The sequence below is a fragment of the Zootermopsis nevadensis genome, unplaced genomic scaffold (genome assembly GCF_977971745.1).
Source record: "Zootermopsis nevadensis isolate Lab colony 2312 unplaced genomic scaffold, Znev_1.0 Znev_ptg000022l, whole genome shotgun sequence".
NCBI classification, from domain to species: Eukaryota; Metazoa; Arthropoda; class Insecta; order Blattodea; family Termopsidae; genus Zootermopsis; species Zootermopsis nevadensis.
This window is the reverse complement of record NW_028259154.1, coordinates 16235893-16248569: the sequence shown is the minus strand read 5'-3', so window position 1 is coordinate 16248569 and position 12677 is coordinate 16235893. Positions and strand designations below refer to the sequence as shown.

Sequence of the window (12677 nt, the reverse complement as noted above, 5' to 3'; positions counted from 1 at the left end):
ATGTTTTATATTTTAACCCGCATTTACTCTGCTTATAAAGATTCCTGCCAAACTCCCTTATTATTTTGACCCATCATTGATAGAGTTGGAAAAGCATCACTTTTGAAATCCTTGGTCCTCATTTCATAACCTTATGGAGAATGTCATCTGGAAAAGTTCAAGGAAATTTTATGATAGTTCAAAATACTACCTTGACAGAAATTTGCAACTGTTGTGTGTGGAATTTTATGCTACAGATTTATGTCTTCTGGGTTGTTGCGCTGTGTAGTCTGGTTGATGTTAGCCAATGTTTCAGAGGTCATATTGACTCCATCATCAGGGCGATGAGTATGAAGATTTCTGTCTTCTGGGTTGTTGCGCTGTGTAGTCTGGTTGATGTTAGATAACGTTTCAGAGGTCATACTGACTCTGTCATCAGGGAGATTAATGTGCCAATGCCAACCAACCAACCACATCGGGAGTTCGGTTTAAATGTGCTCCCGGGGCCCTGAAAAGGGCTAGTTTAGTGGTCTGGTTGGTTCTGGCGGTGAACATTTGCTGGCTCTCGGAGTCCTCGAAGGGTGTAAATAAGAGGCTTTCAGGACCGGCTCAGGTGAAGTTCATCTTCTCTGTTGAAGTTATCGGGGTGTAATTCGATCTCGATGCCTTCTCTGACTATCCGATCCATGTAGCCGACTTTTGCGGAGAGGACAGAAGTGTCCTCGAGCTGTAGAAAATTCCCAGGTTTCTCCGGCCGGTCAAGGACGACCTGGGACTGAAGACGCCTGGCATATACAGCGTCCCCTGCGAGTGTGGCAAAGTCTACATCGGACAAACAGGCCGTTCCGTTGAGGCCAGGGTCAGGGAGCACCGCTGTGAGAACCTCAAGTCTTACATATTTTATTTATATTTGCATTAAAAACAAGTACTGTATTTGTGCTAAGAAATGATCTTTGGCTCAGACCTATGAAGGATCAGTGGAATGCAAATACATTTTATTTTATTCTGTTCGTACAGGTTGCTACACCGCAAATTAGACTTTTGGTCTGCTGTCATTTTGGGCCAGATAAGTGGAGAATAGCCAGAATTTAATGTTTCTTCAGTTTTGTGGATGATCATCATGGATAACTATAGTCACATTATTTAGATTTAATAAATTTACACTGCTTTGGAATCTGCACCCAAAATGACTAAACTGAAGAGAACTCTGATAATTTATGAATAGTGCCCACCAGCTCTCACCAACTAACCTAATGAAATGCAACCCAGAACTAGTGACAAGCTCAGACATTGACAACTTTGAAACCAGATACAACGTCAAAAACGAAGTCGACGTCAAATTATCGTTAATGACCTGTATTGTAGAACAAAATTTATATTTGATATATATTTGAATAAGTTATATGTGAAATATATAAATACCAGTTGTAATAAATGAGGATGCCTAGGTTTAAATTTTTGTGAGAATTTCCCACACAAAATTCCATAAAAATCCAATGAAAGGTTTAGCATTTCACACTTGCAAGATTGACAACGTATGCCTATAAAGCTGGCCACACACACTCCTGTTTTCTGTTCATTTTCACTGCACGTTCGTAAGTCAGAAGGTACCGGGTCTCCAATTTATGCGGCGGCGGTCGTGACTTGCATTGCGTAGTCGGCCGACGCACGGTTCTTTAATTGCTTCTGCATGCGACTTTTACCTGTGGGGCATGCTGAAGAAAAAAGTGTATGTAAACAATCCGCACACTGCAGAAACAATTAAAGAAAATATTCGACAATTTCCCAAGAAGAGCTTCGTCGAGTATTTCGAAACATGTTAACGAGATGTGAAGTTGCCTGCAAGCACAAGGAAGTCACTTTGAACATCTTTTGTGATTTAAGGTAATAACAATTAATGTAATAACATGTATTAGTGACGAGAAATATTCGCAGTTCGCTGTTACTAGCGGCACTGAAACTGATTCGCCGGTCACCCACCGGAAGAACGGGCACGACTCCCGCCGACATCAACAGTGCGTCGGCCGACTACGCAATGCAAGTCACGACCGCCGCCGCATAAATTGGAGACCCGGTATGATGGGGGTATAATCACTTAACACACTTAAACGACCCGTTCATCAGCTCGCCCGCGGGCCCCAGCATCTCCATTCCTCTCTATCCCGTGCTCGGGTATAATCACACCATAATTAATTGCTCAACTCAAAGGAAACTGACCTTGCATTTTCTAAGGCAAGACTGCATACAAGTTGCAGAATTTGACTTCTCACTATTGAAGGAGCAGTCACATTGCTCTAATGTCCCCACAGATGCTCCATCTTACCTTCATACTTACGAGCACACAGACAAAATGATTAGCAAGAAAGAACATGCGACAGGCCACTGTGTACTTATCGCCTTAACCACAGCCTTTATAAGCATGTAGGCAATGTGATGAGCAACAGGAAGAATGTATGGCCACATAAATACATCTTTTGCTTTCTATGGAAGTTTCTAAAACTTATCTAATATAAACCTCATGTTTCAATAAATCAATTGCACTTCTTCTTCCATCATTCCTTGAAAGAAAAGTATTAGTTTGGAGGCATCTGTAAAATTTGATCATATCAAGTGCAAGTATTCTGTCAGCTTTTGTTTGGACTATACTGATACTCTGATGATAATTTACATTTATTGTCATGTAGTATAAAATTGTAAGATTTGATGTTTTCACAGCGATGAGTATGAAGATTTCTGTCTTCTGGGTTGTTGCGCTGTGTAGTCTGACCAATGTTAGCCACGTTTCAGAGGTCATACTGCCTCCGTCATCAGGGCGATGAATGTGTCAATGCCAACCAACCAACCAAAAAGCTAAGGGCGGAGTCCTGCGCAAGCATCGTCCCTTGCTATGTAACACCATTCCTGCATACGAAACACATTGCTGGAAATGGTAAACAGAGCCTTATAAGTAAAAACGGAAATTTTGCTCACGCTAACAGGGTTCCGTCGTCGACCATTCAAACTGGGGTCTATTGCTGCTGATGGCAGGTTATCCCGTCAGGCAACTTGTCCAAAGAATTTGGTTGGTTGGTTGGATCTCTGAGGTTTGAACCCAGAGAGGGAGGGGCCGTTTCGGCTGAAGGCCTCTGCGGCTTGGGTGGGGGGGGGGGGGGATCACTTCAGCTGAGGGCTTCCGTCATCGGGGGTGGCGGGCCGTGCCCCTATTATATTATACCTTCGCATTCGCCTTACAACTGAGGAAAAGCACGGAAAACCTCAGTCATGGTAGTTTTTTTTACCCTTCCAAGGAAATATTAAAAAGAAAAGTGGTAATGAGATATATAAATGCCTCATATTGTCTACTTTCAAAGCATCTAAGATATTTATTGTATACTTTCATTTACAGTATAAGACCTGGTATAATAGGTGGTGTGTACTAAATTCAGCCAATATGTTTACATTCACATACTAACACAGTCTGAAATTGTCCCATCCATAGTTCACTCAATCACATTAAAATAACTTCATGGAAAATATTTTTTATTTGTTGCATTTGGCAGGCAGTCCAAATATTTATGACCTACAATTATTCTCTCCGTTTACGCTTATCACGTTCTTCACCTCGTCGATCCCGATCATCCTTGGGACGCTTGTTCGCACGTTTAGCCTGTGTCAAGAACTGGTCCAAGCCAAAAGGATCCTCCTCTTCCTTTTCAAACTGAACAGGTCCACTTCTTGTAGCTGTACGATCCGTGCCACTAAATTCTTTATCAGGCACAAACCTATTGGTCTTAATAAACTTGTCAAGATCATCTCCATACACGTCCTTGTCCAAGTTCCGACTAGGGTGGTAGATATGTGCGCCAAGACTGCCACCTTCACGCCATGGTTTATCATACACGTTATTAGACTCTTCATCCCCATACCCAGAATCCATACCCTTTGTAGTGTTGAACAAACGCTGATCAAATTGAATCTCCCCACCAGATATGTTTTTGGCTGGCAAACATAGTGCAATTTGTTCACTGATGTCTCGTTCTCGATCACGCTGCAGCTTTGACCTCTTATCGGGAGCAGCTCTAGCAATGTTGCGTTCACGCTGACGATCCTTGTGACGCTCATAACGCAACTGATCACGCTCCCTAATTTCGTCATCCTTATCAGCAGCTGCCTGAGTTCTGATGCCTGCCCGTTCCTCACGGGCCTTTTGCGCAAGTTGTCGCAAATGTTCTTCCTTCTTCTCCTTCTCTTTCAGTGCCAGCTTTTTGTCCAGCTGAGCTCGCATCTCCACAGCTTCACGTGCCTTTCTGTCAGAAATATACAAGGCCTCCGCCAGTTTGGCAAAGTTCTCATTAATATGAACCTGTTGCAAGCCACGTCCATCTGCAGCAAGTCGTTTGTCCAGTGGGATGGTATATCCCTTAGCATTCTTCCAGTTCGAAATGCATGGTGGAATCTTCCATTCCTTCTGCTCCTTAACAGTTACCTTCCTCGTTGGAGAGTGCATTACTGGAGCAGGTGGTGAGGGAGGTCCACGAGGTATCTTCTTATTGATCTTGAACTTTGGTGGTTCTATGGGATCCTTCTGAGCCTCCAACATTCGAATAACCCGTTGCTTAGCACCTGAATTGAAGGCAGTCCCCTGCTGAGACGGTGTGTAACGAATGTATTGTGCAGGACCTGCTCTTTCTGCACACCTAACTGGCATAGCAGCTGCTATCTTTGTATGTGTAAGAAGTTCCAAGGCAAGACGAGTCTTCTCAGTAGTGTCTCGCACATCATCTTCTGATGGTCTTTCCAGGCTTGGATCATCCTCAGCCACCACTTCAGCTGGAAGAAGGTCTGTTAGTTTCCAATAGATAATCTTGTTCTTTGTGTGTCCATGACGTGCCAGGATATAATATTTTACCTTTCCCTGTGCATCCAACTGAACTGCAAGGGCGTTCGATGTGCTTTCTTTTCCCTCTCTACCCATATTCAGCTGATATTCGGCCCCAGGAATCTCTGGAAGTAGATAGATAGCTATAAACCAACCAACCAACCAACCATGGGGTGTGGGGGCTGGTTTTATAGGTACCGGAGTGTGCAAGGAGTAGCCTGCCCGAGCTAATGGGAGCAGGTGTGGCGGTGGGCCAATAGGAGTGCGTGCTGTATACGGTGTCCCATGTTGAAACGATGCACAGCAACCGCGGATTTTTCAGGCAGCTCTCGGAGTCCTCGGAGCGAGCAAGAGTGCGCCGCCAGAACCAACCAGACCACTAACTCGGCCCTTCTCAGGGCCCTTATCCATACAACCAAACTCACTTTCTCTCTCTACTTCTCTCTCTCTCCCACTCTCGCCCACGTGCTACCATTGGTCCACACACCTCTGAAACGTTGGTTAACATCGACCAGACTACACAGCGCAATAACCCAGAAGACGGATATCTTCATAAATAAAATAGTTGTAACAGTGATATACAGCCTACTACAATATTACTGCAGAAACAGACACAAGAAAACATATTTATATAATATTTCGGTTATTCTACTTTGCTTATGAAGCATGCACAACCCTCATTAAATAATATGCTTTTGCACTTTCTTTCCCTGTCAACAAATTTCGATATCTCGAATTTATACACAACGACTGCAAGTTTACGGTACTCCGTGATACACAGATCATGGTGAACGTGAGTAAAGGTGTAGCGTGAAAGGAGTGTGGTAGTTATTGGATTAAGGTTTTGTGGTGTTGATTTTGGTCTTCGTTCAGTTTCGAAATTCTTTGAATAAAATGCGTTTCCTCATGAACGACACTCTTAACTAGCTTTACTTCTTGTATTATATTTGTGAATAAAGCAAGCTGTCAGAAGACAAGATGGGCCCTATATGCTGTATGTGTATATATATTACGAAACTGATAGTTTAGTTAATGTTCAGCCCTTTTGGTCAGTCATTTGACATAGGACACGTCAGCAAGGTACATATACAAACCTTTACTTCAGCTGTATTAGATATTTGTCTCCTCGCAGAAGAAATTCGTTTGTGCAAAAATATTGATGAAGTTACAAATTTATAATTAAAATGTCAGATTTTGTTCGGTTGGTACATTTGAGGGTCGTATTGTTGATTCATAAAAAGATTTCGGGGTTTTACAGTAGTTCAGCAGAAATGTGGATCTCGTTATTTCTGGAACCTGGATTCATATTTGAAAGAATCTGAAAATAATAATTGTGCTATGCATGATGGTAATGTATTTTTGCACATAAGCAATTCTGCCGATTTGATGACTTTGGGGCCAAGAAATTCTTCTCATTTTATAATACCTGAGAGTTTATTCCCATGTTCACAAGAACCTGCCACTACTTCTCTTAAGCCAATTGATATCAGTCCTCATCCTGACACTGTAATTCCTTAAATTCAGTTTTGACATATTTTCACTTTTGTTTAGGGCTCTAATTAATTTCCTTCAGGTTATTTCACGTATATTGTATGCTCCTCACTACAGTTTTTCCATGTGCCAGTTAAGTTCCTTTGCCTTAGAGCTAAATATTCTTTTCATAATCCTGTTTTAAAATGCTCTCAATTTATGAGCTTCCCTTAGGTTGGTAAAACAAGTTTCACATCCATATAACATAACAAATAGAATTATAGTTTTGTATATTTTATCTTTACATTTCTATACAAGAAGAAGAAAGATAAAATCAGTCTACTGTCCAGAGGGTTCTGGGGGATCCAGCATCAGAGTAAACCTGAGCACGAACTGATTATTTACTCACTTCCATCTGATGCTGAGATTAAGAATGCATGGAGCTTTTTCTTTTCTTCCACTTTCTCCTGCCACTTCATGGCATGGTAATTAAGCATAGGGGACATAAATTTACATGGTGTACCTTAATTCTTAATAAAGATATTGACAGAACTCTTCAGATAGCATCATGTTAAAGGAGCAGTGGGGCTCAGTCAGTAAAGTGACTTTCTGTGAAATGAATTATTATTATTTGATCTCTGGTGAGTGCAGTGTGGATTTTGCTCTTCACCAGAACATCCACAATTAATTTGGCCCTTTTTAATGGGTTTTGGGAACAGTTTCTCTTGGAGTAAAGGTGGCTGGAGCTTAAAGTTGACAGGATGACATTAACTGTTGCCTTTCAAGTGTGTTGGTGACATGGTACTGAAACATGGGTTATAACTTTTCTTTTAGCTTCCTCCTTGTAAGGGTTATAAAAACCTCATTCACCTGAGTGTGTACTTTTTGGTTATATTGCTAAGGACTAATAAAATGCCTCAGTATTCTTAAGTATAATTCTGCAGAGTGTATGAGCTGTAAGGAAAAAATTTTTAGTCTGAATTATTTTGCTTACATTTACCATTCAGAGCAGTTCTCTTGCTACCTGATACCAATCCAACAATTATGCCATTGATGGAAGCATCTATGGAAGTCCTCTGTTTTGTTCTCTGCAGTTTGTGTCTGTGGAAGGAATTTGTGTTACACAGTTCCATTAATGTTAAAGAATAATACCCTAAACATATAGTGTCTTCAACAGAAGTCATTCCACGTTTAAACGGAAAATATTTGAATGTTTGGCATTGCCCATTGTTCATTCTTGGAATGTAGTTATTTCAAATCTGTTATTTTGTGAAAAGATGGAAATTGCCAATTACTCCTGAGTGATACATTCTGTAGTTCTAAAATTGATGATAAATTATAAAGCCAGTATTCTTCCATAATCTAACAGAGGAAGTGTGTAGTAACTTCTTTAGAGTTACCTTGCATTCAGTCTAGAAATATTTTGGCCATATCCCCTGTATTATAAAGTGTGAAACTTTTTACACGAATTACTAATAAATGTGGTCTGTGTGTTTAAGGATATTATGTAGCTGCCATTGCATGTCACTGATTGAACAGCTGTTGTAAAGGACATATATTTAAAAGAATGGCCGACCCTTCATCAGAGGAAGATGGGATTTTAAGGGAGTGGGCTCCTCTAACAGGTTTACTCCAGCAAATTCCATTGAAGGCCCAAAGAGGACTCTTCACCCATGACCTGAGTCTTACATGTGTTGATGCATTACCTGAATTTATTGCTGTTGGTACCAATCTTGGTTTAGTTTATTGGTATAACCGGAAAAAGGGAGACTTGCAAAGGTTGCGTTGTGAGGTAAGTCTCCTTATTGTAAATGTACGAAGACAAATATATAAGATGGTGTTAAGGGGAAACAGCATCTGTTCACTCTTGTTTCATACATATTATGATAATGACAAAAAAGAATTGTTATAGAATATCCCCATAACAGGACAAAACATATCAGGTCTACTTGTTGTATGATTTTACTTTCTGAGATCAGTAAAACTTTTGAGTATATAAATTAAATTTCTTATTTCAGTAAAAATAAGTATGACAAATTTTTAAACTCATAAATGAAGCTATGCTATCTTTTGTTACACAAAGACTGTGTCAAATATAGCTGATTTGTTTCCAGAACACAGGATCATCTATTACACATGTTAAAGTGATCTCAACAGTGGACTTTATGGTGGCTGCAGGCAATGATCAGGGTATAGTAACTGTTTTCCAGATCCCTAAGACACCACCTGATAGTCTTCCAGAGAGTATGAAACCGAAGAAAAATAAACAGGTATGTTATAACAGTGGTTCATTATCTCTTTTGATCCATGGAGTTGTAAAACAACATTGGGTTTCCTGAGGACTGGTATCTTATCTGTGTCACATAAAAGTAACAACATTTTCAGACTGGCTGTAATTTGTAGACCATCAGTTGAGAAACACAGCGTTGAAATCATTTTAGTGTGCTTGAATATGTTTCTCTAATACCTGCTGTTCTTAATGGGCTTTATGCTGCATCCATTATACTGGAGAGGGATCAGCAGTAACCTCATTACAGGTGAGGGATATGGAATTTGTAACGTGGTTACTGCTCTTTAAATATGGAGCACATTTTAACATGTCCTTATCTCAGCCAACCATCATGGGCATCTTTACCATGTGATCTATCCAATATTTTCATTCATTGGCACTGAACATCAAGGCCACTTCTGCTTCATATTCAGGAGGTTCTTGGTTTAGAGAGGTCCAGTGACCAGATATCCTGACAGGTTTCTTGGTGATTTTCCTCATTCCCTCCAGACATTGCTGGAATAGTACCTTAAATTAGGCCACAACTGCTTTCTTCCATATTCTTTCCAATTCACTATTTGGTCATACTATAATTTGGTACAAAGTAATCTGAGCTGCTGATGGTGTCATTAAATAAATAAATCTTTGGTCAGTCATACTGAGAACTGACATTACTTACTGTAGTAGTAGAATCCAGAGGTTCAGGGTGACTTTTTTATTATTATTATTATTCAGTGTTCTGTCTTACGACAGGTCCATTGCTCTGCCCAAAAAGAGCTCTCCAGTTTTCACTATTCTCAGCTTCTCATTTTAATTCCTGGAACTTTCTTCTTTATCACAGACTTATGCTGAACTTAATCCTGAGTCTGATTCATCCACCTCCCATGCTCAATACACACTTCCCCAGTGATAACCATCCATTACCTTCTCAATCTTCATAACTACTTTTCTATCATCTAAATACCCATTTTACCTAATTTCTACTACCCTAAGAAAGTTAATTGTGTGAAAATCTTATAGCTCCTGGTAAGCAACATTACTTGGCAGATATACACATTTTGTTCTGTTTTCTACCTATATATATAATAGGGCACTTACAGTCCTGTAAATATCATTATTTCAGGTAGAAAGATACACAATTAGTGGGCTTCATTCATCTGCAGTAACAGCAATAGAATGGAGTATGAATGGCATGAAGCTGTTCAGTGGTGATAAAAATGGGCTCGTAGTTCTCACAGAGATTGATTTCTATATGGTAAATATAACTAGTAATAGGAATGGCACATTCTTATGATGCAAAATTCAAAGGTTAACATTTTTGTAACTTACTTAGTTGTGTTATGATTTATTTCTTTTTAAATATTTGAATGTTTTACATTTAGCTAGATAACAGAAGAGAATTTGCATTTATATAGGGAAGTTTAGAAGTCACATAGCCCATGAGAGACATTACTACCACTAGCTCAGTCAGTATAGCGACTAGCTATGGGCTGGACGACCGGGGTTTGATCCCCGACAGGGGCAGAGGATTTTTCCTCTAGCCTCTTCATCCAGATTGGCTCTGTGGCCCATCCAACCTCCATCCAATGGGTAGCGGGGTCCCTTCCCGAGAGTGAAGTGCGACCGGGGCGTGATGCTGACCACTGACCACTCTAGTGTCAAGGTCAAGAAAGAGTAGGAGCTATACCTCCGCTCCCCCGAAACAACCTATATGGCATCTAGTGGGACAGCTTTACTTTACTTTTAATGTATGATCCTGAAGAAATTATGCAAGTTTTATTAGTTTTTTTTTAAAAGAGTGTGTAACAGCAACATTGTAGCTGCATAAAATCTGTTTTTAGTGTTCTGTTTGATGGCGATAACCAAAGAACCATTGTAGCTATGCAATTTGATATGAAGGCAGATAAAAAACATACCTACAAAGTTTGTATGAAGTGTGGTTTGGAAGTTAACATGGTAACAGTACAATCTGTACTCTAGTAAGAAGTTAATTCCAGTAATATAATAGTAACAGTAATCAGTATCTACTATATGTTACAGATTTACAGTTGCAGGCAATAAAGACTGTTTCAAGTAGGATTCAGTCATTTGACTGTTAGTCTATGAATCCAGCGTTCTAACCCATGAGCTAATTTGCACTAAATTATTGAATTATAAATTTACATTATGTAGATACAACAATCACAACATAAGATCTGTAACTGGAAGTCTTTGTAATAGGGAAGTAGGCTTATGGTTTCTGCTTGAAATTCATTATTTGAAATGTTGAATATTTAACAAAATCATAAGAAATGTGTTTTCTTGGCTGTATGTATTGTGGATAGCTTTGCATTATGACATTTGTATCTGCAGAGTAATGGAACTGGCTGTTAATTTGAGCATTTTTGCTTTCTGCATTTGAAGAAAGGTATTTAGTTACATATTTAAATACTAATTGATTTTTATAGATAAGCTTATTGAAAAGGTAATGAACATTAATGTAATTCAGTGCATATATAGTATATATTTTATATCTAAATATTATGTCATGAATGGTGATTGAATATAGTTACCAAATGGTAAATAAGGACATCACTGATGTAAAGAATTTCATCTGGTTTGAGAGAAATGTTATGTTTTATGTCAGTGAGGTTATGCACTTAATGATATAAAAAATAAGTACATTTAAGTTACCGTTACAAGATTTGTAAATGCAAAGGTCAGTGAAGTATCTAAAATCGCAAAGAATGTACATTTGGAAAAATTCTCCAAATTGGAATAGATTTTTTCACTCTTGTTAATTTATTTTTGATTTACTACTGTTTTCCATAAAATTTTAATATATACATTTGCCAACAGATTATCTTTGGATTTTTTTATAGATGTTACCAGTCTCATACAAAAGGATAAATAACTTATAGAGACTCCTGAAATAAATGAGGTGACAAATTTCTTCAGAACTGAACAGTTTTGAAACACTTATATGCATTCTGACAGTCTGTTTAATTTTGCTATTCAAAGTAATGTTTTGAATGAGCACTGCTGTCTTTGGTATTGGTAGCAAATTACACAAGATCATGTACTACATCAGCATGCTCCATTTTGAAATATACTAGTGTTGTCACTTGCATTGTCATGCATGAATATTTTAAAATTTTCTGTTAGGAATGTATAGTGTACATTAAGAAATGAGATTCTCTATCAATTATACTTGAACCTGAGAAATACCATGGTTCTTATTGCAGCATCTTAGCAAGTCAGTGGAGCTGCTGAATGAGAAGTATGAAATTGTGCAGCTGAGCTATAGTCAGCAGCTGCTTCTTGTTTCAACATTGTACAGAAGCATTGTATGTTGTCACAGAGAGGACCGCTGGAAAGTCGCACAGGTTGGACAGAAGGAGAGAAAAACGTGAGTTTGTCTTAAAATGTTTTCTAGTCTTTGAAAGATTTTTTATCTTCATGAAATACATTTGATGTACTCTTGGTTTATTTAATGGTGCCTTCAGTTGCTAAAATTATATAATGTTGATTGATAGGGTGATTAATTGGAAAGGGTGTGGAAGGACATGGTCATAGCCTAATTTAAGTCATTATTCTAGCAATTTCCTAGATCTTAAGAAACCCATGAAGACCCTCATTCAGTAGTTTATCTGGACTGGGATTTGAAGTAGGAAATCATTTACCATACTGTTTTATATGATTTGTTATTTCCATTCATCAGGCTTGGCAGACTAGGAGCTACATTTTGCCTTGGTTCTGGACGTCCCCAGGAATTGGTGGTGTACTCAAGTAGACCTGGTCTGCGAGTCTGGCTTGCAGATAAGGATGGTCTTGTTCAGCAAACACTTATTTATAAGGTATATCAGTACAGAGTTACAAGAAATGTGTATAAAATTTGGTTTTAAGTCCTCTCAACAGAAGGAACACCTTAGATGACAGTCATAGATAACATTGATTAAAGAATAGAAGTAGAGAAGTAGATTGTATAAAGATAGGAAGTGGATTGAACTGGCTCAGGGTAGGGTCCAGTGCATTCTATTGTGAACACATTGATGAATCTTTAATTTTTTTTTACAAATTGAGTAACTATATGACATGTGATTTGATATTCTCACAGCGGGG

General features: G+C 38.9%; 2 protein-coding genes across 7 annotated transcripts in view; one reads left to right on the top strand and one right to left on the bottom strand.

Moving 5' to 3' along the window:
• Positions 1–3313: 3313 nt before the first annotated feature.
• On the bottom strand, positions 3314–5228 carry LOC110833892 (puff-specific protein Bx42). 2 transcript variants are annotated; one of them, XM_022072456.2, is made up of 2 exons: positions 4868–4996; positions 3314–4788 (listed from the first exon to the last, which is right to left on the bottom strand). In XM_022072456.2, exon 2 carries the CDS (start codon positions 4664–4666, stop codon positions 3545–3547), a length of 1122 nt encoding a protein of 373 aa, XP_021928148.2. In that variant the 5' UTR covers positions 4667–4788; positions 4868–4996; the 3' UTR covers positions 3314–3544. The 2 variants fall into 2 exon arrangements, with proteins under 2 accessions (XP_021928148.2, XP_021928147.2); XM_022072455.2 differs by having other exon boundaries at positions 3314–5228.
• Positions 5229–5275: 47 nt separating this feature from the next.
• LOC110833889 (tectonin beta-propeller repeat-containing protein 2) overlaps positions 5276–12677 on the top strand; it is a 38239-nt gene continuing 30837 nt past the window's right edge. For 3 of the 5 annotated variants that reach the window (XM_022072449.2, XM_087353521.1, XM_022072452.2), the window contains exons 1-6: positions 5782–5917; positions 7807–8099; positions 8422–8577; positions 9700–9831; positions 11801–11964; positions 12277–12412. In XM_022072449.2, the coding sequence (XP_021928141.2) occupies positions 7875–8099; positions 8422–8577; positions 9700–9831; positions 11801–11964; positions 12277–12412 (813 nt within the window). In that variant the 5' untranslated portion in view covers positions 5782–5917; positions 7807–7874. Of the gene's footprint in view, positions 5918–7806; positions 8100–8421; positions 8578–9699; positions 9832–11800; positions 11965–12276; positions 12413–12677 lie in introns of all 5 variants that reach the window. The other 2 variants (XM_022072451.2, XM_022072450.2) reach the window with 2 other exon arrangements.